At 42.5% G+C, this 27129-nt stretch overlaps 1 protein-coding gene across 3 annotated transcripts in view; it reads left to right on the forward strand.

The window, feature by feature from the left end:
• Nucleotides 1–27129, forward strand: part of LOC129696661 (zinc finger protein 236-like) — a 142417-nt gene that overhangs the window by 75831 nt on the left and 39457 nt on the right. For 2 of the 3 annotated variants that reach the window (XM_055634752.1, XM_055634754.1), the window contains 6 exons: nt 2552–2653; nt 10292–10443; nt 18573–18676; nt 22485–22636; nt 23788–23973; nt 25424–25691. In XM_055634752.1, coding sequence (XP_055490727.1) covers nt 2552–2653; nt 10292–10443; nt 18573–18676; nt 22485–22636; nt 23788–23973; nt 25424–25691 — 964 coding nt within the window. The remainder of the gene's footprint in view (nt 1–2551; nt 2654–10291; nt 10444–18572; nt 18677–22484; nt 22637–23787; nt 23974–25423; nt 25692–27129) is intronic. The other variant, XM_055634753.1, reaches the window with a different exon arrangement.

Below are 27129 nucleotides of genomic sequence, written 5' to 3' on the forward strand. Positions count from 1 at the left end.
TCTATGAAGTAGCATAATCAAGGTGAAGCAAAACTGGTGCATGTTATTCTTGCCACATGTGTTTAGAAAATTCAGAATTATTGGAATATTATGGCACAGATGGAAGATGGTTGCCATTACACCTATACATTGTGACTTCCGGATTATAGAAAATAAAGTGTTTTCTTGGGGTTCCCATGTATCTAACTCAGCATGTTTATAATTGTGTACCATTGTGAGAAATGTTTTAAACCTGAACCATGCCACCAGATGGAGCTGAAGATGCTGACATTCTCCTCAGGGTGACTTGAATAGATTGGGTGAGTGGGCAGATGCATTGCGGATGCAGTACACTGTGGATAAATGGGAGGTTATCCACTTTGGTGGCAAGAGCAAGAAGGCAGATTATTATCCGAATGGTGTCAGATTAGGAAAAGGGGAGTTGCAACTGACATATTGTGAAAAAATTGGTTGACTGTACTTATATTCACTGGAATTTAGAAGGATGAGAGGGTATCTTATAGAAACATATAAGATCATTAAGGGATTGGACACGCTAGAAGCAGGACACATGTTCCCAATGTTGGGGGAGTCCGGATCCAGGGACCACAGTTTAATAATAAGGGGTAGGCCATTTAGGACGGAGATGAGGAAAATACTATTTCACCAAGAGAGTTGTGAATCTGTGGAATTCTCTGCCTCTGAAGGAGGGAGTTAGAAAGAGCTGTTAAAGATAGCGGAGCCAAGGGATATGGGGAAAAGGCAGGAATGGGGTACTGATTGTGGATGATCAGGCATGATCACAGTGCATGGCGGTGCTGGCTCGAAAGGCTGAATGGCCTACTCCTGCACCTATTGTCTATTGCAACTGTTACGGAGCCCTGACAGATCTGTTACAAGGCCCCTAAATTTGTCTCATCTCATTCTGGGAGCAGCATCTCAGCAACTTGCTTCCTCGCTACCAAGGATACCTCCAGAACACAGTCAGCTCAAACTGCTTTATTGCCAGTCCAAAAGTAGCCGAGCCAGCAGGAACGTGGTACTGGTTTTTGATGATCAGCCACGATCATATTGAAAGGCTTGAAGGGCCAAATTACCGCCTCATGCACTTATTATTCTATGTTTCTCTGCATCACACCAGAGCTTGGCTGCCAAAAGCAAGCCTGACTTTGTTAGATTTGAGTCTGGTGTTTGATAAAGCAGTGCGACAGAAAGCCTGGATAAGTCTTTAGCCCAGACCAGACTGATTTACTTCGTAAGAAAGTGTTTTCTGGAAAGTTGAGTTTCATATGCATTTATTTGGAGTTTCTTCCACAAACAAATCAACAGAATGCATAACATTGTTATTGGTATGATAGAGGTCTGCTTGGATCGAGTTGGGTTTTTCTATGCTTGGGTCGGGTTTGAGCAGCTAACCGGAGCTATCCCTAAACAAATGGGTGATAAATACAAAATTAATTTAAAGTTTTTTTTGAAAGTTTTCATTACCCTCCCCTCCACTGGAGAGTGAATGGATAATGCTCTCTTGCACATTGCATAGACCAGTAGATTCTAGTCCAGGTGTGGCACGTCACAGAAAGTCTGAAGCTTTAACCATATTTATTTTGTTTGGAAGTATACAAAAAATTGTAAAATAAATAAATGAATATATTCTGCTGGCAAAATCTGGGATTGTCTGCCGCTTGAAAGGAGTTGCCCATGACTTTTTCATGCCTTAATTGATAGAGTGTTTACAGTGTATGGACAAGTGGAGCTTTCATTTAGAAGGATTGGAAATGAATGATGTGGATTATACATTCTAAGAATATATTGTTCCAACCTGTCCACCAGATCTTCCTTCCATTCTTTTGTGTGTTTGCTCCACATCATATATTACCACTGGTGCAGTATTTTAGATTGGGTTGTTTTTCCTTAATTTTCAGGAAGTGCTTTGTTTTCGTATTGCTCAGAACTGGGAAGCTCGCTATCAAATTTAGTTAACTGCAGTGCATTACAGGATTCACATCACAACTGTTTTTTGATTATATCCTGACACTGATGAAAACAGATTTACTGACAGTGAGGAAAAGACTATCATTAAACAGTGTTTGAAGACCATTCGTCAAATACTGTGGTCTGTTTACCCTGAAACCTGCTTATCTAAGTGGTGTGATTTGGTTGAAATGTCAATCGTTTGTGGCTGGAACATTGAAATTATTTTACAGGATAAATGCACGAGACAAGATATGTTTTGTTGGGAGTATTTAAAGGACATTAGGTACCTTATGTTCTTCAACTGTGTTCATTTCTATGTTGCTATCTAAATGCCTTATTTTTTCCATTTATCCAAAGTGTGGAATAGTTGTGGCCTATTATGTAGATTGCTTTTTTTAAGCGCGTTCAATAAACGCATGAAGAATAGGTTGATGTACATATGCAGTGAGATGAGAGAGATGTGAAAAAGCTTGTGAGGAGAACAAACAAATTGAATCAGATAGCTTGTTTCTTTACATTGAATTCAGTGAAATATGTTTTCTATTTTAATCTGTTCTCATAACTTAATTTGCTTGTTTTCTTGCCTTTCCTGCTTCAGATTCCTTTGTGACAACGCATCACGCCTTGCAGCAGAATATCAGCCAATTTGATCAACAAGCTATTACACAGCAAGCCTTTGACCAACAGAGTCTAACCCAAGGTAGTAACCCTTTTTGAAAAATAACATTAATTATTTGTCATAACTGACTTTTATGAGTTTGCTTCTTTCAAGTAATTACATTTGTATGATTTTATATGGAATCGTAGTACAGCACAGAAATGGGCCCTTTGGCCCACCATGTCCATTAAGCACTAATTGAAACTAATCCAATTTACCATTACTTGGCAACACCCTTCTATACCTTGGTGATTCAGGTGTCTCTCTAGGTATTTATTAAATGTTGTGAGAGTAGCTGTCTTTACAACCCACTAGGCGGTATGTTCCAGATTCTAGCCACGGTGTAGTTGAACAAAATTCTTCCTTGGATCCATTGCTCTTACCATACACCAATGCCTGCTCTTGGCAACAATGTCCTACTATCTATTGTCCTTATGATTTTGTATACCTCGAAGTCCTCCCCCTTGACCTACTGAATTCCAAAGAAACCTAACCCAGCTTATTGTTCACTCTTCATAACTGAGATGCTGCATCTTAAGGGCCTGTCCCACGAGCATGCGACTCCATGCGGCAAGCATGACCTAATGTGGTTGCTTGAGTCGTACGGCCTCGTGGGGCCGGTCCCACTTCGATCGCCGGAGCCGTATGGAGTTGTGCGGAGCTGGTCCCGACATCGCACGGGGCTCCGAAAAGCTGACCGTGTTCAAAAATTCCGCCGTACGTCACGCGCGAACTTCCCGCGGACTTCGCTCGAACTTCATTCACTCACTCTACCTCCGCGCGGCCCCCGCTTCTGGCGCATGCTGGTGGGACCGGCCCTGTACAGCGCGCGTCCTCCGCTTCCGGTTTGGTCGCGCTTGCCGCATGCAGGTCGCATGTTCGTGGGACAGGCCCTTTAGGTCACTGCATCCTCTCCAGGCAGTTACATTCTTCCACTTGTGTGGTGAACACTGCTTCAACTGTAGCCTAAAGTTGTGCCAGAACCTCCCTGTTCTTGTATTCCAGCAGATGAAATCAAGTGCCAGTAGTTCTTCAAAACATGCATTTCCATAACATGAATTGAACACAGTGCAAGTGATGAATTGGGAAGCACTATTTGTATTACACAAACCATATAGCTACAATACAGTTTTCATTGAGGACTGGAACTATTGGAAACTTACTTTGGAATTGGCCTAGTAGAAATTGGGTATATTCTGGGTGACGCAGTGGCACAGCAGGTAGAGATGCTTTCTTGCAGCACTGGTGACCTGGGTTTGATCCTGATCTTGGCTGCTGTCTGTGTGTAGTTTGCACAATCTCCCTGTGTCCTCCAGTTACCTCCCGTCCCAAAGACGCGCAGTATGTTAATTGGCCTCTGAAAATTGCTCCTAGTGTGCAGGAAGTGGATGAGAAAGTGGGATAATATTTATTATTAAGTAATTGAAAAAATTAGCGACGCAGTGGTGCTGGTTTCCGACGGGCACCTTGACGGGCACACCACACCACACATCCCTGTCCTCCATGCAGCTGGCAAGTTCCTCTTTTGACTCTTCACATGCGTCTTTCATCAACATCTTCAGCATCGTCTTGATTGGCCGTCCCAGGTCACGTCCTCCATGGGTGGGTTCCCACAGCACAACCTCGTTTGCTGGCAATTCTGGGTGACGGTGGCAGTGACCAGCGAGCCTCATCCTCCTCCACCTGATCTTCTCGGTCAGAGGTGGAATCTCCCCATAGAGCGGGGTGTTGGTGATGTGGTCCCTCCAACCGACATTTTCAACTTTTCTGAGCATTTGGGTGTAGGTACCATCGAGAGACTTGGGCAGTGCTTGAGTGAGAGTCCATGCCTCACACGCGTACAATAATATGGTCTCTGCAGTTGCATGGAAGACTCTCAGTTTGAGAACCTCAGACATACGAGACGTCCAGATTTTCCCCATGTTATTGAGGGTTTTCCATGTGAGTGCTTTCTGGATCTTGATGTCATTCTCCGAGCACTGCATCCTTGCTCCCAGGTACTTGAAGTCCTCCACTTTTTTAAATATTTTTTATTTCTTAGAAGCAAATGTACAAAAATATAACCAACGGCATATGATATAATACAGTTATTGTACAGTTTCAATTTTAACTTTTAGCTATAGTTAGGAGAAAAAGCAAGAGAGAGAAAAAGTGAAATGTGCAAAGATAGAACCCCTAGACTACCAAAGTGGTGTAGCCAAAGAGTGAGTAAATAGAAGAAATAAGAAAGGAATAGAAAAAATAAGAAAAAGACAAAAAGAGAAAGAAAGAAAAAAGTGGTGATATACCTACCTCTCATCCCTCCCCACCCATCACCCAATCCGTAATTAGATTTAACTCCAAAGTTGCGTTGTACCATACTACCCTTGTAATAAATCAATGAATGGTGTCCATGTTTTCGAAAAATGATCTGGTTTTTCTTCTAGGACAAGTCTAATATTTTCAAGATGTAGCATCTCAGATATATTTATAATCCACATTTTAAGAGTAGGGACAGGTATATGTTTCCAAAATTTGAGTATTCGTTTTTTCGCCGTTATCAGGCCATAATTAAGGATACGTCTTTGAAATAATGATTGCTCAGAGCAGACTTCTGACGTACGTAGAATAATAAATTCCGTGTCGGGGTCCAATTTTGTTTTTAGTGTTTTGGAAATTTAAAAAAAAATTCCTCTCCAAAATTATGTAATTTTATACAAGAGGCCAAGGAATGTGTTATAGTTGCTTCCTGAAGGAGACATTGATCACAAATAGGAGATACATTTGGAAAGATTTTATTCAGTTTAGACTTTGAATAGTAGAGTCTGTACAGTATTTTAAATTTAATTAACGAATGCCTAACGTAAATCGAGCAATTGTGTGTGTGTATATATATAGCAGGTTTTCTTCCCATCTGTCTTTTAGACTTTTTAGGCCAAGTTCATCTTTCCACGCTCTTCTAATTACTTCTGACAATAGGATTTCTATATTTAAAAGGGTGTTATACAGATATAATATTAACTTGTTTGACTCCGAATTTTTATTCATACATTCGTCTAGTATGTCTGGCAACAAAAATTGGTAGTCTTGGGTATATGTTTTCAGATAGTCTCGAATTTGAAGGTATCTGAAATATTGATTACCTCTCAGGTGATATTTCAACTGTAATTCTTGAAATGAGAGAAGTTCCCATCTGATAAAGATCTCAGAGTTTTTGATTCCTAATCTTTCCCAATATGTGAACATTTTGTCTAAAATAGATGGCTTGAACAAAGGATTATTGGCAATTGGTGAAAGAAGATAAATTTCTCAGTTTAAAGGTTGATTTCACTTGTCTCCAGATTCGTAAAGTACTGTGGATAATCGGGTTTTTCTCATATAGTGTTTTCTTCAAATTTATTGGAGAGAGAAGAATCGCGCCTATATTAAAAGGCGAACAATCCTCTCTCTCCATTATTAAGCAATTTACCTGTTGGCCTGCATTGTCCAACCAATAGATTATATTTTTCATATTCGTTGCCCAATAATAGTATAAGAAGTTGGAGCGAGCCAATCCACCAGTTTCTTTGGATTTACATAGATGCCTCCACTTTCTTGAGCGATGCATCACAATTGGTCTTGAAAGGCTCATGGTCACAAAGTTGAATGTCATGTAATCCGTCTTCTTGGCATAGAGGTGGAGGCCCGCGTTCTCGCACTCCGTCTAATGTGAATGGTGATCGATGGTCGCCCAGGACTCAGGGGACCGAAGGGCCTGTTTCCCAACTGCATCACTAAATTATATTAAACTAAAAATGCTGCCTTCACTTTAAACAGTTTTGGGGAGGGCGGGGGAAGACGGGAAACTAATTCAATGTAACGTCCCCTCAATAATCTGACACCATTGTCTTTTAAGAATACCTTTGACCAGAATTTGAAATTGACAAACAATTGTTTCTCTTGACACTTGTGCAATGATACTCTGTTAAAAGGTGCAACATACAGCCTTCAGTGTTTTCAGCTTGCAGTAGCCAAAGTAAACTTATTGCAGTTGTAAACTACTTTATTTTGAAAATTCAATGGAGAAAAATAACTTTGTTATTGTGAGTCTGAATCTCTATAGCCGCTAAATCCCTCTTCCCTATTGCCAGTTTGTTTCCTAATGAACCCTGCTCTTTGCTTGGTAATCTTCCAATGGTAATGCTTGGGTGGGCGGCGCGACTCGCGTCACAGCGGCCTCTGCAGTCCGTCTGTCTTTTTTTATTTTTTGTCTTGTTTGAATGCAGTTTCTATTTATTTTTTTTAACTGGGTATGTGTGTGGGGGGCGGGGAGTGGGGAAATCTTTTAAAATCTTTTCCCTGTAAGGAGAACCCGACCTTTTCTCTGTCGGGTCTCCGTTGTCGTTGGGGCCTAGCACCATGGAGCGGCCTCCAACCAGAACGACCTGGGGCTCCAGTCGCGGAGCCTGCGGAATTACTTGCCATCGCGGAGCTGGCCAAGTTCGGAGCGGGTGGAGCTGTGGTGGCGCGTGGCTGCAACCCGACCCGGAGATTCGGAGGCTCCAACCGCAGGGCTGGTGGACGGTGACACCGGGAGCCCGCGGGTCCCTGGTGGGAGACCACTTTTCGGGGCTTCCGCAACGGCGACTTCTCCCGCCCGAGTTGCGGGGTTGAAAATTACCTGGAGCGGGGCCTTCCATCGCCCGGCACGGCTTTAAATGGCCGCAGGACTTGCTAGCGCCCGCCGGGGGCTCCAACACCAAGACCCGGAGCGTGGCCTTGCATCGCCCGGCCCGGCTTTAATTGCCGCGGGACTTATTTACCATCGCTCGCCGGGGGGCTTTGACTCTGATATCGGGAGGAGAATGAGGAGTGCAGGGGAGAGATAAGATTTTGCCTTCCATCACAGTGAGGAGGAGATTTGCTGTGATGGATGTTTGTGTAAATTGTGTTGTGTCTTGGTTCTTTTCCTTGTGTGTAGGACTGCAGAAACCAAATTTTGTTTGAACCTCAAACGAGGTTCTCCCTCCTACACTTTATTTAGGGTAGACAAAATTGGGGTACACTTTATTTAGTCCTGAAGTGTTCCCCTTTTTCAGTTCTCTACATCTGCTGCATACTTTCTTTATCCAGTTCCTTGACATTCAGGGTTCCTTGCACTTGCTAGCTAAATATTTCACTCTAATTGGAGCTTATTTGATCCTGAGCTCTCATTATTTCATTTGTGATTGACTCCCACTTATCGATAGACCTAGTTCCCATTCTACTTTTGCCAGATCCAGTCGTACACCATGAAATTGGCCATTCCCCAATTCAGGATCTTAATTTCCAAAGTAGCTTGTCCCTTTCCATAAATATCTTGAATTTACCGTCCTCTGGTCACTATCTCTAAAATGTGCTCCCATTGACACTTCAACCACTTACCTTGTGATGTTCCCTTAGATGAGGTCTGTATTACTCCCTTACTCACAGGACTATCTATGCACTGACTCGAAGCTCTCCCTGGTGCGATCTCAGGTAACATGGGTTGCAAGAAAGCTAATTTTAGGCTAGACAGCATGACTTATTATCGTATTCTATTGCTAAGTGGATGTTTAGTTAGTGATTTTAACACTGCCAGACAAATCTATTGTTCTTTCAACTTAATGATAAAGTAAGATTAATCTTGAATTGCTATCCTCATGCTGCTATTGAAACCTGCCTTGGGATAGTGTAAGCATAATCTGGGCATTGTTAAAATTAAAAGCAAATTTTTCATATGGAACCAGTGTAGAGTAATGTGTTCGCCAGTTGATGGCTAATGGAGTTATCACATTCTTTGAGGTTTTAGCTCTTTGTTTGGTGCTGCATGCATTTTGTGTATGAAGGACATTTTTATTCATAGGAAGTACAGAACTGCTTATGTGATCAATCATACAATTTTCCATGATAGTAGGAGACCATTGACACCGAGGCCAGTCAAAATTGAGCTTATATTCCTTATTTCTCCACTACAATCCTCCCCCCTCCCAAAGAAAAATTATTAACTCCATTAACGAGAGAAGTTTTTAGTTTAGTTTGAGAAATACGGCGCGCAAACGAGGCTTTCGGTGCACCAAGTCTGCGCTGACCAGCGGTCCCCACCCTTGATGTGCTGGAGGACCAATCTCTCGAAGCACTTCGTGATTACCGGAGTGAGGGCCACAGGACGGTAATCATTAAGGCTGGTGATGGGAGACTTCTTCGGCACTGGGACGATTGTGGCTGATTTTAGGCAGGACGGAATAACTGCCTGGTCCAGGGAGAGGTTGAAAATTCTGGTGAAGATGGCAGTGAGCTGGTGGGCACACGCTTTGAGCACCTTACCAGGTACTCCATCTGGGCTGGTAGCCTTCTTGGGGTTCACTGCCAGGAGCACCCGTCTGACATCGTGCTCCCTGACAATGAGTGGAGTAGTACAGGAGCCAGGTGAGGGTGGGAACAGGGCTGTAGCAGGTGAGTGCTGCTGTTGTGATGTTTCAAAGCGGGAGAAGAAGCAATTTAGCTTTTCTGCCAGCGGCACACTCAGGTCTTCTGACTTTGTAAATGAAAGTAGTCATGTTTAGTATTTTGTTGCATATCCTTTGCATGCAATGACTGCTTGAAGTCTGCGATTCATGGACATCACCAGTTGTTGGGTGTCTTCCCTGGTGTTGCTCTGCCAGGCCTGTATTGCAGCCATCTTTAGCTTATGCTTGTTTTGGGGCTAGTCCCCTTCACTTTTCTTTTCAGCATATAAAAGACATGCTCAGTTGGGTTCAGATCGGGTGATTGACTTGGCCACTCAAGAATTGGCCATTTTTTAGCTTTGAAAAACTCCTTTGTTGCTTTAGAGTATGTTTGGGATCATTGTCTTGCTGTAGAATGAACTGCCGGCCAATGAGTTTTGAAGCATTTTTTTTAACTTGAGCAGATAGGATGTGTCTGTACACTTCAGAATTCATTATGCTACTACCATCAACAGTTGTATCATTCATGAAGATAAGTGAGCCAGTACCATCAGCAGCCATACATGCCCAGGCCATAACACCCCCACCATCGTGTTTCACAGAAAAGGTGGTATGCTTTGGATCTTGGGCAGTTTCATCTCTCCTCCATACTTTGCTCTTGCCATCACCCTAATATAAGTTAATGTTAGTCTTGTCTGTCCACAAGACCTTTTTCAAGAACTGTGGTTGTTCTTTTAAGCACTTCTTGGCAAACTAACCCGGCCATCCTATTTATGCGGCTAACCAATGGTTTGCATCTTGCAGTATAGCCTCTGTATTACTGTTGACAAATCCACATCTGACTCCTGAAGAGTGTTTCTGATCTGTCAGGCAGATGTATAAACACTGCTGTAATTTCTACATGGTGAAACCAAAATGTTTAAAAATGCCCTTTATTAAAATCTGACAATGTGCACTTTAAACACACGTGATTTTTTTTCTATTACAAATCTCAAATTGTGGAGTACAGAGGCAAATAAATAAATGGTGGGTCTTTGTCCCAAACATTATGGAGGACACTGTAGTTCTAAACGGTGTGGTTCTCTTGTGACTTGATTCAGTTGCTCCCTGGCAGTCAGTCCAATTGTTAACAAACTGTATTTAATATAACAGGATTTAGAAATCTATTTACATTTGAGCAGTAATTTGACAGTTCCAACTTCAAGTATAAATTTGCAAGATCACAAGCTAATGGATTTATTACTGTTTGTGTTAGGTTTCACCATCACAGACAGCTTTGGCCAGCAGAGTCAATTTACTGCAGTGCAACAGTTGCAAGATTCCAGTAGTTTAGAGTCACAAGCACTCAACCCCAGTTACCACCAGCAGAGTCTGCTTCAGGTCCCTACTACAGACAGTATCAATGTGGTGAGTATTACATTTTAACCTATATTCCTTGAACTGCTCGTGTTTAATATTGTCTGTAGATTAAAGCCCTTATGAAGGTTTGAAATTGTTAATTTCCAAATGGTAAAACTAACCGAAAGAACATATAAACTGACCCCTAAAAACATTTAAACCTCTGTTGTAAGATGCCCTATGAAAGATGTGAAGGAGCAGCTCTGCCAAACCAAATTAATCTGGATTTAATGCTTTTCGTGTGTCCTGATATCATTGTTTTAACACAATTAAGGCTGAACAGGCCAATGAAGTATCTTCTCCTTAACGGGTGGAAGTTTCTTGTGTTTGAAGGGTAAAATTATGTTCAGATTTTAATTAGTTTTCTCTTGACAGCAGAAGATATGAATGATCTGACCAAAACGTTAAAATAATCTAATAATCAGGCACTAAGAAGCAATTTTCAATGGTTGGGGAATTCTGAATGAGGGAATTTTGATTGTTTAGTGGAGAATTGCGGAAACAATTTTTCTACACACAGAGCTTTTGTAAATTTGGATATTAGAAACATAGAAAAATGGGTGCAGGAGTAGGCCATTCTGCCCTTCGAGCCAGCACTGCCATTCAATATGATCATGGCTGATCATCTAAAATCAATACTGCTTTTTCCCCATGTCCCTCGATTCCTTTAGGTCCAAGAGCTAAATCTAACTCTCTTGAAACCATCCAGTGAATTGGCCTCCACTGCCTTCTGTGGCAGAGAATTCCACAGATTCACAACTCTCTGGATGAAGAAGTTTTTCCTCATCTCAGTCCTAAATGGCCTACCCCTTTTCTTAAACTGTGACCCCCTAGTTCTGGGCTCCCCCAACATCGGTAACATTTTTCTTGTATATAGCCTTTCCAATCCTTTAAGAATGTTATATGTTTCTATAAGATCCCCTCTCATTCTTCTAAATTCCAGTGAATACAAGCCCAGTCGACCCATTCTTTCACCATATGTTAACCTGGTGAACCTACGCTGCATTCCCTCAATAGCACTAATGTCCTTCCTTAAATTAGGAGACCAAAATTGCACACATTACTACAGGTGTGGTCTCACCAGGGCCCTGTACAACTGCAGTAGGACCTCCTTGCTCCTAAACTCAAATCCTCTCGCAATGAAGGCCACATGCCATTAGCTTTCTTCACCGTCTGCTGTACCTGCATGCTTACTTTCAGTGACTGATGTACAAGCACACCCAGATCATATTGCACCTCCCCCTTTCCTAATCTGACACCATTCAGATAATAATCTGCCTTCCTGTTCTTGCCACCAAAGTGGATATCCTCACATTTATCCACAGTATACTGCATTTGCCATGCATCTGCACACTCACCCAACCTATCTAAGTCACCCTGAGGCCTCATAGCATCCTTATCGCAGCTCACACTGCCACCCAGCTTTGTATCATTCATAAACTTGGAGATGTCACATTTAATTCCCTCGGCTAAATCATTAATATACATTGTAAATAACTGGGGTCCCAGCACCAAGCCTTGCGGCACTCCACTAGTTACTGCTTCTGAAAAGGACCCGTTAATTCCTACTCTTTGCTTCTTGTCTGCCAACCAATTCTCCATGTCAATACCCTACCCCCAATACCATGTGCTCTCATTTTGCACACTATTCTCTTGTGTGGGTCCTTGTCAAAGGCTTTTTGAAAGTCCAGATACACCACATCCAATGGCTCTCCCTTATCCATTCTACTTGTGACATCCTCAAAAAAATTCCAGAAGATTAGTCAAGCATGATTTCCACTTCATAAATCCATGCTGACTTTTACAGATCCTATCACTGCTTTCCAAATGCACCGCTGTAACATCTTTAACAAGAAACTTCCCCAGTACTGATGTAAGGCTAACTGGTCTATAAATCCCAGTTTTCTCTCTCCCTCCTTTCTTATAAAGTGGGGTTATATCGACTTCCTCCAGTCCACAGAAACTGATCCAGAGTCGAGAGAACTTTGGAAAATGATCCACTATTTCTAGGGCCACCTCCTTGAGTACTCTGAGATGCAGACCACCAGGCCCTTGGGATTTATCTGCCATCAGTCCCAACAGTTTACATAACACCATTTCCTGACTAATGTTGATTCCCTTCAGTTCCTCCCTCCACTAGATCCTTGGTCCCCTAGTATTTCTGGGAGATTATTTGTGTCTTCTTTAGTGAAGACAGAACCAAAGTACTCGTTTAACTGTTCTGCCATTTAGAAACATAGAAACATAGAAATTAGGTGCAGGAGTAGGCCATTCGGCCCTTCGAGCCTGCACCGCCATTCAATATGATCATGGCTGATCATCCAACTCAGTATCCCGTACCTGCCTTCTCTCCATACCCCCTGATCCCCTTAGCCACAAGGGCCACATCTAACTCCCTCTTAAATATAGCCAATGAAGTGGCCTCAACTACCCTCTGTGGCAGAGAGTTCCAGAGATTCACCACTCTCTGTGTGAAAAAAGTTCTTCTCATCTCGGTTTTAAAAGGATTTCCCCTTTATCCTTAATCCCCTTGTCCTGGACTTCCCTAACATCGGGAACAATCTTCCTGCATCTAGCCTGTCCAACCCCTTAAGAATTTTGTAAGTTTCTATAAGATCCCCTCTCAATCTTCTAAATTCTAGAGAGTATAAACCAAGTCTATCCAGTCTTTCTTTATAAGACAGTCCTGACATCCCAGGAATCAGTCTGGTGAACCGTCTCTGCACTCCCTCTATGGCAATAATGTCCTTCCTCAGATTTGGAGACCAAAACTGTACGCAATACTCCAGGTGTGGTCTCACCAAGACCCTGTACAACTGCAGTAGAACCTCTCTGCTCCTATACTCAAATCCTTTTGCAATGAAAGCTAACATACCATTCGCTTTCTTTACTGCCTGCTGCACCTGCATGCCTACCTTCAATGACTGGTGTACCATGACACCCAGGTCTCGCTGCATCTCCCCCTTTCCCAATCGGCCACCATTTAGATAGTAGTCTGCTTTCCTGTTTTTGCCACCAAAATGGATAACCTCACATTTATCCACATTATACTGCATCTGCCAAACATTTGCCCACTCACCCAGCCTATCCAAGTCACCCTGCAGTCTCCTAGCATCCTCCTCACAGCTAACACTGCCCCCCAGCTTAGTGTCATCCGCAAACTTGGAGATATTGCCTTCAATTCCCTCATCCAGATCATTAATATATATTGTAAATAGCTGGGGTCCCAGTACTGAGCCTTGGGGTACCCCACTAGTCACTGCCTGCCATTGTGAAAAGGACCCGTTTACTCCTACTCTTTGCTTCCTGTTTGCCAGCCAGTTCTCTATCCACATCAATACTGAACCCCCAATGCCTTGTGCTTTAAGTTTGTATACTAATCTCTTATGTGGGACTTGTCGAAAGCCTTCTGGAAGTCCAGATACACCACATCCACTGGTTCTCCCCTATCCACGCTACTAGTTACATCCTCGAAAAATTCTATAAGATTCGTCAGACATGATTTACCTTTCGTAAATCCATGCTGACTTTGTCCAATGATTTCACCACTTTCCAAATGTGCTGCTATCCCATCTTTAATAACTGACTCTAGCAGTTTCCCCACTACCGATGTTAGACTAACTGGTCTGTAATTCCCCTTTTCTCTCTCCCTCCCTTCTTAAAAAGTGGGGTTACGTTTGCTACCCACCAATCTTCAGGAACTACTCCAGAATCTCCAGAACAAAATTTCTTTGTTTCCCATTATAAATTCACCTGTCTCTGATTGTAAGGGACCTACATTTGGCTTCACTAATCTTTTCCTTCTAAAGAAGCTTTTAGAGTTAGTTTTTATATTCCCTCCAAGGTTTATTTTGTGCTCTTTTTTTCCCTCCTCTTAATTACCCCCTTCTAAATTTCTCCCAGTCCTCTGGTTTGATGTTTCCTCTGGCCAATTTATATGCCTTTTCCTTGGATTTAACATAATCCTTGATTTACCTCATTAGCCACGTTTGAGCCGCCTTCCCCGTTTTATTTTTTCGCCAGACAGGGATGAACAATTTTTGGAGTTCATCCATGCGGTCTTTAAGACTTTTCTGTTGCATCTCCAACGTCAACCCTTCAAGTATAATTTGCCAGTCTATCCTAGCCAATTCCCGTCTCATGCCTTCAAAGTCTCCTTTCTTTAAGTTCAGGACCTTAGTCTCTGAATTAACCATGTCACTTTCCATCCTAATGCAGAATTCCACCATGTTATGGTCACTTTTTCCCCATGGGGCTTTGCACAACAAGATTGCTAACTAACCCTTCCTCATTACACAATACCCAGTCTAGGATAGCCAGTCCTTTAGTCGGTTCTTCTACATTTTGGTTTAAAAAACTATCCCGTATACATTCCAGGAAATCCTCCTCTTCAGTGCTGCTACCAAATTGGGTGGCTCAATATATATGTTGATTAGTCACCCAAGAGAGTCAAGAGTCAAGAGTCAATTTAATTGTCATTTGGACCCCTGGGGGTCCAAACGAAATGCCGTTTCTGCAGCCATACATTACACACAAATAGACCCCAGACACAACATAATTACATTTAACATAAACATCCATCACATAACTGTGATGGAAGGCCAAAAAAACTTATCTCTCCACTGCACTCTCCCCCCCCCCCCGATGTCACAGTCAAAGTCAAAGCCCCCGGCTGGCGATGGCGATTGTCCCGCGGCCATTGAAGCCACGCCGGGTGGTGCGAGGTCGCACACCGGGTCTTGATGTTGGAGCCCCCGGTGTGCGCTCGCAAAGTCCCGCAGCCGTTCCAGCCGCGCGGGGCAATGGTGTTAGGCAATGATTCCCATTCCCAAATGCTGAGGTACTTTGAGCATTAATGACTGAACTTCTGTTCGGTTGAGCTGCATCACTTAGTGTTTTGGTATTTGGGTATGAACAGTGTGATATACTCAGTAATGTCAACCATCCAAATCTTTATTAGCTACCTGCAAAACTTCATAAATTTGTATGCTCCTATGAGTTTTTTCCACATACATCTTCCAATCTATAATTGTGAAATAATAGTAGGGCAACACAGTGATACACAGGCAATGCTGCTGCCGCACAGCTCCAGTCACTCTGCTTCAATCATAACCGATGCTCTCTGTGTGGAGTGTCTGTATCCTAAAGGCCCTGTCTCACGCTGCGAGTCCACCCACGAGTGATCCCAAGTGAAAGAAAAAATCAAACTTGTGGTTGTCTACGAGGTTCCAAGTTTATGTTCACGACTTTAAACAAGTTCCCACGTGTATATCTAAATTTGCCCTTTACTTCTCATTTCTGCGATGTACCAAGTTCCCCTCCCAAGTTACCAAATTCCTCTCCCGAGTTACTTTTGAGCCAACGACTACCGACGTGTGGAAAAATCATCGCGTGGTAAAAATGATGTCATGCAGTTTTGTTTTCACTATAAAAAGACCCAGCCTGAAGAACGATCTCAACCCGAAACATCACCTATTTCTTTTCTCCAGAGATGCTGCCTGACCAGCTGAGTTAGTCCATCATTTTGTGTCTATCTTTGGTTTAAACTAGTATCTGCAATTCCTTCCTTCAAACTTTTAGAGCAGTTTGTTTCAAGAAACAATCCTTTCAAAATTGCATTCAAAAGTCCATTTGAACTGCATTTGTTCAAGGTCTGGCATCAATCATTGAAAGGCATAGGCTGTTTTGTGTTGGGAGGAACTGCAGATGCTGGCTTTGCACTGATAATAGACACAAAATGCTGGAGTAACTCAGCGGGACATGCAGCATTTTTGGAGAGAAGGAATGGGTGACGTTTCTGGTTGAGTCCCTTCTTCAGACTGAAAAAACATTTCGACCCTTCTCTCCAGAGATGCTGCCGGCTTGGCTGAGTTACTCCAGCTATTTGTGTCTAGTAAGATTGTTTTATTCCCTTAATTTATCTCTCATCAAAACGTTGGTAAACTTCTAACAAAAAGATTAGTTAAATTGAACATTAATGTTATTTTTCCCCCGACAGCAAGGTCTGTAGACCAGAGGGATAGCAGTGTGTGCCTCTCTACTCACCCAGTATGTCTGACCGAGCAGCCGTCCCACCTTCACGACTTTAAACTGTATTAAAAGCAGTGGCTCAAAACATTGCTGATTGGGTAGATATGCCCAGAAACCACCCCTTCCACACTCACCCCAGCCCTGGGAAACATAGTTTTCAGAGCCCTACAGTCACCCCAGCTAGCCTGTCCGCGAACCTCTGAATGAAAGACAAAGCTCAGATGTTTTCTTCAGCAGTGGCGTCCTAGAGTTTCCCAGCGCCTGGCCCAAGTTTCAATTTGAACTCGGGTAAACTGAGTTTTTATTAAAAACCCAAATACAATTGGCCCTTAATTGTAAATATGAGAATGTTTTCCTATATTGTACGGTAGACTATCATCCGGTGTAAATACCATAATTTAGTGGAAAAATATGAATACACGAACACAGGGGTTAGTTAAAAATTGGAGTCATATCCCATCTACATCTCACACTCTCTTGCTGTGTTTCTTAGAAATGTCATTAAGGACTTGTGTGTTTTTGCTGGACTGAAACCAACCCATTTACAACGTAAAGTTGTGGGTAACCTTTTAGGAGAATACTTGTGATGTAAAGAACCTGAAATAAATTTATTTTACATAACACACAAAAATAACTGGTCTTAATTACCAATGCAGCTTGTGAACTTATTTGCGGGTGCGGCAGCATCTATGGAGCGAAGGAAATCGGCAACGTTTCGGGCCAAAACCCTTCTTCAGTCTGAAGAAGGGTTTCGGCCCGAAACTCTGCCTATTTCCTTTGCTCCATAGATGCTGCCGCACCCGCTGAGTTTCTCCAACACTTTTGTCTACCTTCGATTTTCCAGCATCTGCAGTTCTTTCTTAAACTTGTGAACTTATCTTGTGAACTTCCCCACTGAACGCCTCCTATCTTTGGCAAGCATATTGTACGGGTTAGTACAAATGCACTTAAAACTCTGAATAGCAAGACGCCATAAAGGAGCTTCCGACGATTCATTTATTAAGAAGCTAGAGTAACTTAGCGGGATCTGGCTAATCTTCAACATTTCACTTCTGGCACTCAAGACAAACCCATGAGTTACTCACGAGTCACTACGGTAAACTCACGGGCTACTACGGTATTACAACGAGTTTAAAAGTTTCAAATTTTTCCTTCAAGAGTAAATTTGACTCGTGGAAATATTTCAACATGTTGAAAAATGTTCACGAGTTAACAAGTTTGCCGAGTACCTGCCGTTAGCGTTACGAGCGTTACGAATGCATTTCGTTGTCTCTGTACTGTACACTGACAATTAAAATTGAATCTGAATCTGAGTCGCTGAGTTACGTCCACGAGTTCCGACGTTCCCGCTACGTTAATTCTACATGATTACCACGAGTTTGATTTGCTTTTAACTCGGGATCACTCGTGGGTGGACTCGCACCGTGAGAAGGGCTTAACTTGTGATGTCATGGATTTTTCCTGGATGCTCTTGACTTCCTCCAACATCGCAAAGATGTGGTGATTCACAGCAATAAATTACTCCCAAGCATACGTTTAGTTTAGTTTAGAGATAAAGTGTGGAAACGGTCCACTGAGTCTGCCCCGACCAGCCGTCACCCACACATTACAAACATAGAAAATAGGTGCAGCAGGAGGCCATTCGGCCCTTCGAGCCAGCACCGCGATTCATTATGATCGTGGCTGATCTATCATACACATTAGGGGCAATTTACAGAAGCCAATTAATCTACAAACTTGTATGTCGTTGGAATGTGGGAGGAAACTGGAGCACCGGGAGGAAACCCAAGGGAGAACGTGCAAACAGCCCCCGTAGTCAGGATTGAATGGAGGTTTCTGGTGCCCTAAGGCAGCAACTCTACTGCTGCGCCATTGTGCTGCACTGTGCCACCCCTGGAAGGATTTGATGATCATGTGAGAAACAGGAGATTACATTGAAATAAGTGAGAGAATTCTTACACTTGTGCAATGGCTGAATCTCCCTTGTACTGTAATTTTGAATCGTATAACCCTGTAAATGGATGCAGTCCAACTTGTTACAATTGAATGATGTGGCAAAATGTAATGGCTGATATTTTTAACTTCTTGCTTTTCTGTGCATTCTATAGACCCCACGACTATTACATGAGCCGTCACCAGGAGCCTTGCATCTTCAAAGCCATCGCTCAGCATTCCATTCTGATAATGAGGACCATGTCAGACGAACATATAGGTCAGTGGATGGATCGTTTGTGTTCTATTATGCTGAACACTTCCTCACAGGCATCTACTGCATTTATATTCAGTCTTATAACATCCATTTATCTCAAAAAGGCTCTTTTACTGACCAGCGGAGATGCTAGTCATTATTTGCCAGTTTATGGCAAAGATGCTGGTCTTGTCGCCTTAAGATTCGGCTTGTACTTGCTAGAATTTAGAAGATTGAGGGGGGATCTTATAGAAACTTACAAAATTCTTAAGGGGTTGGACAGGCTAGATGCAGGAAGATTGTTCCCGATGTTGGGGGAGTCCAGAACAAGGGGTCACAATTTAAGGATATGGGGGAAGTCTTTTAGGACCGAGATGAGAAAAGAAAATTCACACAGAGAGTGGTGAATCTGTGGAATTCTCTGCCACAGAAGGTAGTTGAGGCCAGTTCATTGGCTATATTTAAGAGGGAGTTAGATGTGGCCCTTGTGGCTAAAGGGATCAGGGGGTATGGAGAGAAGGCAGGTACAGGATACTGAGTTGGATGATCAGCCATGATCGTATTGAATGGCGGTGCAGGCTCGAAGGGTCGAATGCCTACTCCTGCACCTATTTTCTATGTTTCTAAGAATAATACCATGAGTGTCACACTTGTCTTCATGATAACACTTGTTTTCTGCCATCACCTGCTGTATTTAGGATAGGATATGACCACATAATTCCTATTGAGAGTACTATGCTGTTTGATGTCATCAAACCATGGTCCATTTATACTTGGACTTGGAGCCACAGCACGGAAACACACACTTCAGCCCAATGAGTTCACGCTGATCACCCTGTACACCAACACTATCCTTTCCACTAGGGATGATTTACAATTTTACCTAGGCCAATTAACCTACAAACCCGTACGTCTTTGAGTGTAGGAAGAAACTGGAGCACCCAGAGAAAACCCACGCGGTCACAGGGAAAACGTATAAACTCCGTACAGACAGCGCCATAGTCAGAATGGAACCCGTGTTTCTGGCATGTAACTTCACCGCTGCACCACTGTGCCGCCCCTATTCTGTTGTTAGATGGACACACAAATACCCGGTTGCGTTATCTCAAGTAATAAAATTTCTGTTCTATAGCACATTCCTATACTCGAGCAATTAGCATCTTGTTCCCTTTGTTGATTTTTTATGGATGTTTGGACCCAAGCTGTGATCGTGGACAGTGGAAAAGCCCATAACCTTCTTAAAAATGCTGCAGAGAATTCTGAAAGTGAAACTCCAGTCTCATAGATTGAAGCATTCTGAAACAAATATAAAATGATCTTGGCCTTGGATGACCTGAAATTAAAGCATGCTTATTAGTTAGTTACCCAATTGTAGCTAATTTCAAACTTCAATTCCTAGATCTCAACCACCTATCCATTTCTTAATAAATGATGATTTTTAACCCCCCCCCCCCCCCCCCCCCTCTAAATACAAACTCAGGGCAAATAAATTCTACAGAGTGGACCAAAGGTCAGGATTGAAGCCAGGTCGCTGAATTTGTGAGGTATAGACTGTACAGTGCAGCCCTGTGGTTATTTGCTATTTCACTGTGACCTCCTTAATTCATTAATGGGATAAGGGCATTACTCGCTAGCCTAACATTTATTGACCCATCATGTAACTGGTTATTTTGGAGAATAATTAACTTTCAACTGAATTGGGTGTGGGATGAAGGCCAACTGGGAGAGGATGGCACATTTCCTATCCAAAGGTATGCCAGTGAGCAGGATGTGTCAGATGAAATGAATGAATTTGGTAGTTTCATTGTCGTCCTCATTGATGTTAGCTAGTCAAGAGAAATTTAATTTTCCAGCTGCTGTTGAGCGATTTGGAAAATCGGTGGATCGTTTGTCCAGGCCTCTGGATTACTCTTCAGGTGCCATAAACACCGCTCTAACCGTGTTTCCAAGATGTACCTGTTTTTAACCTACTGCCATTATCGTAGCACAAGTCGCAATAAACGGGTGTGATCTGATGGCTATTAAGATAAGATAAGATAAGATACATTTATTGTCATTTGGACCCCTTGAGGTCCAAACGAAATGCCGTTTCTGCAGCCATACATACAAACACATAGACCCAAGACACAACATAATTTACATAAACATCCATCACATCGCTGTGATGGAAGGCCAAATAAACGCCTCCACTGCACTCTCCCCCCCGATTCACTCAAAGTCAAAGCCCCCCAGCTGGCGATTTATATTGTCCCGCGGCCATTAAAGCACGAGGGTGGAGGTCCAGAGGTCAGGGTGTTGAGCCAGGTCGCGTGAATTCGCAAAGTCCCGCGGCCATGTACAGCCGCGCCCAGTGGTGTCATTTGCTCCAGGAGCTCTGTGACCTCCTTAATTCGGGCGGGGGAAGTCGGGCATTACTCGCTAGCCTGAAAAGCGGTCTCCCTCCAGGTAGCCGCGGGCTTTTGGAGTCCACAGAATTAACGTTCAACCTCCGACTCTCCGGTCGGGATGAAGGCAGCAGCAGCAGCAGCAGGAACAGCGCTCCTTTCCGCTCCACCCGTTCCGGACTGGCCAGTGAGCGACGGCGATGGTCAGTTGAAACCAGAGTCCCCGGCTTTTCCTGTTGGAGTTTCGTTGCGGCCCCCAACACAATGTTAGCTAGTCAAGAGAAAAGGTGAATTTTCCAGCTGCAGGGAGAGATTTGGAAAAGTTCGGTGGATCCCCCCTCCCAGGCCTCCCCACTCTTCAGGTGCCATAACACACCGCCCTAACAAAAAATAACAAAGATGTACCTGTTTTTAACCAGACAGAAAAATAATAAAACAAGTCGCACTAAAGAGGCCGCTGCTGGCCTGAGCCGTCTATTACGGAGTCGATGGGTAGAAGGATATCAATGTTGGAAATTTAATATTCAAGGATATTTAACGTTTGGGAGGGACAGACGGGAATGGATGGTGTGGTTTCAGATGGTGATAAAAGAACAATTGTAAAAGGTAATCCAGGCTTATCAAATGTAGAGTTGGTATGGATGGAGGTAAATATAGCAGGAAAAAGATGCTGTTAGCAGTGATATTAGCATCAGAGCCAAGCTATAGGAAAGAGTGCAAATCAAGAAATAATACCTGTCACTGGAGAATTAATAATAGCCATGCAAACGAGGTACAATGAAATTAAATTGCATATCTGTATTTTAAAAGCAGTGGCTATAGAGTTAGTGGATGCTTTAGATATTTACTTCAAAAAATTCTTAGAAATTGAACAATTGCAAAACTGTCAATGTGGTACCCTTACACAAAAAGGTCGGGAGACAAAAATGGCAACTGTAGGCTGGTTAACCCATTGTTTATTATTGGGCCAATAAATGTGTTATGAAGGAGGCTTCAGTAAAACACGTGTAAAGTCATAATCCAAGTCATGCGCAGGGTCAGCCTGACTTTGTGAAAGGGAATTGACATAATATCAAAATAGTAGTTTGTATGTTTAAGACTAAGATATAGAAGATATTTTTTTGTCTGTAAAGGGTTACGAATCTTTGGAGGCGAAATCCTTGAATATATTCAAAGCTGAGATATATATTTAATCAGTAAGAGAAAGAAGGGTTGTGGGGATAAAAAGCAACAGTTAGATTAGTCATGATATCAATGGCAGAATAGGTTTGAGGGTTTGAATGGACATGTTCCTATTTCTTGTGGTTTTCATGTGTTTAATCTGTATTTTACACTTTAATTTTTTATTTTCCCCATGTTTCTCTTTAATTAGTCTCTACTTCTGAAGATATTTAAAAGACTGGTGCCTTATTTTACACATTTCCCCCCCCCACTCTTGCATAACCTAGGTGTGAGTTCTGTACCAAAGGTTTCAAGAAGTCAAGCCATCTAAAGCAACATGTACGTTCGCACACAGGTGAAAAGCCCTTCAAATGTCTTCAGTGCAATCGATGTTTTGTATCCTCAGGTGTTTTGAAAGCACATCAGCGAACACACACAGGTAATGACTTGGGCAGACTGATGTTGAATGAGAAAAAAAGAGCTTGTATTTGTACAATGCCTTTTATAGCATCAGAACAGCACATTTTGGTTTATAGCCAAGGAAATCGCGGCACGGTGGCGCAGCGGTAGAGTTGCTGCCTTACAAAGCTTGCAGCGCCAGAGACCTGGGTTTGATCCCGACTACGGGTCTTGTCTGTATGGAGTTTGTACGTTCTTCCCGTGAGTGCGTGGGTTTTCTCCGAGATCTTCGGTTTCTTCCCACACTCCAAAGACGTACAAGTTTGTAGGTTAATTGGCTTGGTGTATAAATTGTCCCTAGTGTGTGCAGGAAAGTGTTACTGTGCAGGGATCGCTGGTCAGCGTGGACTCAGTGGGCCGAAGGGCCTGTTTCCATGCTGTATCTCTAAATGAAACTGAACTAAATCTATGTGATAAATGAGAGCCATTTGCACCAACCATGGTTTGTGGGCAATCTGGTTCTAAAAGCATGTAGCAATGGAATCTTGGTACAAATGACCCTAATTTGTGCAAAGAAACAAAGCCCTTCCTGGTTTCTGGTGAGAGCCTGGCCAGTTAATTTGAGGTGTATCTGGAAATTGGAATTGCCTCGTTATTGGTAGTAAATTAGATTAATCTTATTTTACTTTTCCTCTTTACTTTAGATTGAAATTCCCAATGTTTGTCTATGCAATTTTTAAACCAAAATTGACCCCACGTTAATTATAAAGTATGCAGAACCCAGCAAAAATAACAATAAACCACCTATGTTTCTGAATAGCATCGCTCATGAAAAAACCCATCGCTCATGAAAAAACCCACTTGGAATTCAGCATGAGACAAAATAATTAATCTCTAGGACATCTACACCGCTGTAACTTGGGAAGTAGCAGACTTAATAATAAATTTAGAAAGGGACTTTGATGGATATCTAGAGCAGAACATTGCAGGGCTTGAGTAGAACAGAGAAGTAGAATAATTTAATAATTCTTTGAATGGACATGATGGGCTGAGTTATATTGATATTTTGTTTTTTAACTCCTATGTATTTATAACAGAATAAAGGTGCCAATTGTACTTTTATCGATACTTTTGAATCGGTGATAGCTTAATTTTTTTGGTGTATAGAATTTTATCTGTGTATATTTTAAGGTATTAAAGCCTACAGATGCAATGTTTGTGATGCCACTTTTACTACCAATGGGAGCCTTACAAGGCACATGGTAATTCATACCAGTCTGAGACCATTCAAGTGCCCATTCTGCGATGATACTTTCCGAACATCACTTCACTGCAAGAGGCACATGAAAGCTCATCAAACTACCACAGGAGTTGGAGGTATGAAGTGCTTTGTCTTAATGCTGTCATGTCCTTTTATCAATGGGAAAGAATCACGGGTGGAACTCGCATCACCACCATCCCTTGCCACTTTGCCTCACGTATCATTTCTGCCTTGGCTAAATAATGGACCAAAGAGCTGAAATCTAGAAGAGAGGTGAGAGTGTCTGCCCATGAGTGTGGCACCAAGAAGCCCTTAATACATTTATAGTCATTGAGAGTTAGGGAGAAAATACTCTGCTAGATACAGTGCCCTCCATAAGGTTCGGGACAAAGATCCATAATTTATTTATTTGCCTCTGTACTCCACAATTTGAGATTTGAAATAGAAAAAATCACGTGGTTAAAGTGTACATTGTAATATTTTAATGAAGGCCATTTTTATACATTTGGTTTCACCATGTAGAAATTACAGCTGTGTTTATACATATTCCCCCATTTTCAGGGCACCATAATGTTTGGGACACATGGCTTCATGGGTGTTTGTAATTGCTCAGGTGTGTTTAATTGCCTCCTTAATGCAGGTATAAGAGCTCAGCTTTAATTTCTACATGGTAAAACCAAAATGTATAAAAATGCCCTTTATTAAAATCTGACAATGTGCACTTTAACCACATGTGATTTTTTTTCTATTACAAATATCAAATTTTGGAGTACAGAGGCAAATAAATAAATGATGGGTTTTTGTCCAAAAATTATGAAGGGCACAGTAGAGATACTATGCATAAAAAAGGTGGCTGTTGGAAGTCAATCAACTTTCCCCAGGACATCCCTGCAGGTGGGCAGTGTTTTAAATAGACCTTCTCAAGGCAGTGTCGTAATCTTCAACTACTTCATTCATAACTAGCAACTCGCAGAAAGACAGTGACATGTTTAGGGTCTTTGAAGGTGATCGATAAAAAGGGATGTTTGAAGATTGAGATAATGGAAGATAACAGAATTAATTTTAATCTAAAGAATTTTGAAGAGATTTATGGTTCGGCTTATACTGCAGCAGTAAACAAAATTCTAGAAGTTTCTATATTGTAACATTGAAGTTTCAGCATGAAAGTACTTTAACTCCAAACTAAACAACTCGTGTTGTTTCAAAAAGCAGAAATTCTGACAATGTGCAGAAAGCGGTCAATATTTAAGCAATATCGGTAGAGAGAAAAATAATATTTTGTGTTTGATGATCTTTTGTCAGAAAGGCCATTGCTCAAGATCCATTTCTGATGATGAATCACCAACCTGAAATGCTAACTAATACACTCTCCACAGATGCTGCCAGATTCACTGAGCATTTCTGTTTTCATTAGCTTAGAAGTTTGTAAATTCTACAAATGTGCAGGTGATATAGATCTAGAGAGACAGAGATATACAAAGATTTTTAAATATTTTTTTCGGTGTGGAGTCTTACTCTGATTATGATGAAAAAATCTTTTCTCTTTTTCACCCTGTAATTATATAGAAGAGGAAGAAAACCTAGAGAGACCTGTTGTACGAAGGCCACGGATTGGGATAATCACATTTACAGAAGAAGAGACGGCAGAACTGGCAAAAACTGAAACGCGATTAGATGCCACCGTTTCTGAAAAAGTATTAGTCCAGTCGGCAGCAGAGAAGGACCGTGTCAGTGAAATCAAGGATAAGAATATTGAGATAGAAGAGGAGCCTAAGCATGCAAACCAGTGCTCGTTTTGTACGAAGAGTTTCAAAAAGCCCAGTGACTTAGTCAGGTAAGGATTAATGCATTTCAATTTTGTTTGGTGCTCTGTCTACAGATTATTCTCTCGTCGTTGACATCGGTATACAAATTGTATGTTGTGACATGGCTCCATATCTGTTTTGGTTCTGGTTTTATTAAGCAAGGGGATACCTGAAGCGCTCCAAGGTTCAGACATATGATCAAGGCTGACACGTCAGTGAAATACCTGGTTTGATACTGGCCCCATCTGTGAAACACTCCCATGGACCCTAGCTGTGCCTGTCTCTTTGTAGGGTACGTCGAACAATCTGTGTTCCAGGCGTGGCCCCATCCCCAAATTCTACCTCTGCCACATTGATGACTGCATTGGTACTTACTCCTGCACCCATGCAGAACTCACTGACTTCATCAACTTCACCACTAATTTCCATCCGGCACTCAAATTCACTTGGACCATTTCCGACATCTCCCTGCCGTTTCTAGATCTCACCGTCTTCATCACAGGCAACAGACCATTGACCAACATCTACTACAAACCTACTGATTTCCATAGCTATCTTGACTACACTTCATCCCACCTTTCACCTGTAAAGACTCTATCCCCTACTCCCAATTCCTCCGTCTACACCGCATCTGCGCCCAGGATGAGGTGTTCCATACTAGGGCATCGGAGATGTCCTCATTCTTTAGGGAATGGGGGTTCGCCTCTTCCATTATGGATGAGGCTCTCACTAGGGTCTCCTCGATATCCTGCAGCTCTGCTCTTACTCCCACTCCTTCTATTCGTAACAAGGACAGAGTTCCCCTTGTCCTTGCCTTCCACACCATCAGCTGTCGCATACAGCATATAATCCTCCGACATTTTCGCCAGCTCCAACAGGATCCCACTACTGGCCACATCTTCCCATCTCCACCCCTTTCTGCTTTCCGTAGAGACCATTCCCTCAGTAACTCCCCGGTCAATTTGTCCCAACCCACCCACACCACCCCCTCCCAGGGTACTTTCCCTTGCAACCGCAGGAAACATAGAAAATAGATGCAAGAGTAGGCTATTCTGCCCTTCGAGCCTGCACCGCCATTCAATATGATCATGGCTGATCATCCAACTCGATATCCTGTACCTGCCTTCTCTCCATACCCCCTGATCCCTTTAGCCACAAGGGCCACATCTAACTCCCTCTTAAATATAGCCAATGAACTGGCCCCAACTGCCTTCTGTGGCAGAGAATTCCAAAGATTCCATATCATATCGATTCCACATCCTCCAAGCTAATGTCCTTCCTTTCACCTCCTCCAACCTCATCTACTGTATCCGCTGTTCCAGGTGTCAACTTCTCTACATCGGCGAGACCAAGCGGAGGCTCGGCGATTGCTTCGCTGAACACCTCCGCTCAGTCCGTCGTAACCTACCTGTCTCCCGGTTGCTCAGCACTTCAACTTCCCCTCCCATTCCCAATCTGAACTTTCTA

Source organism: Leucoraja erinacea, chromosome 4 (assembly GCF_028641065.1).
Source record: "Leucoraja erinacea ecotype New England chromosome 4, Leri_hhj_1, whole genome shotgun sequence".
NCBI classification, from domain to species: Eukaryota; Metazoa; Chordata; class Chondrichthyes; order Rajiformes; family Rajidae; genus Leucoraja; species Leucoraja erinaceus.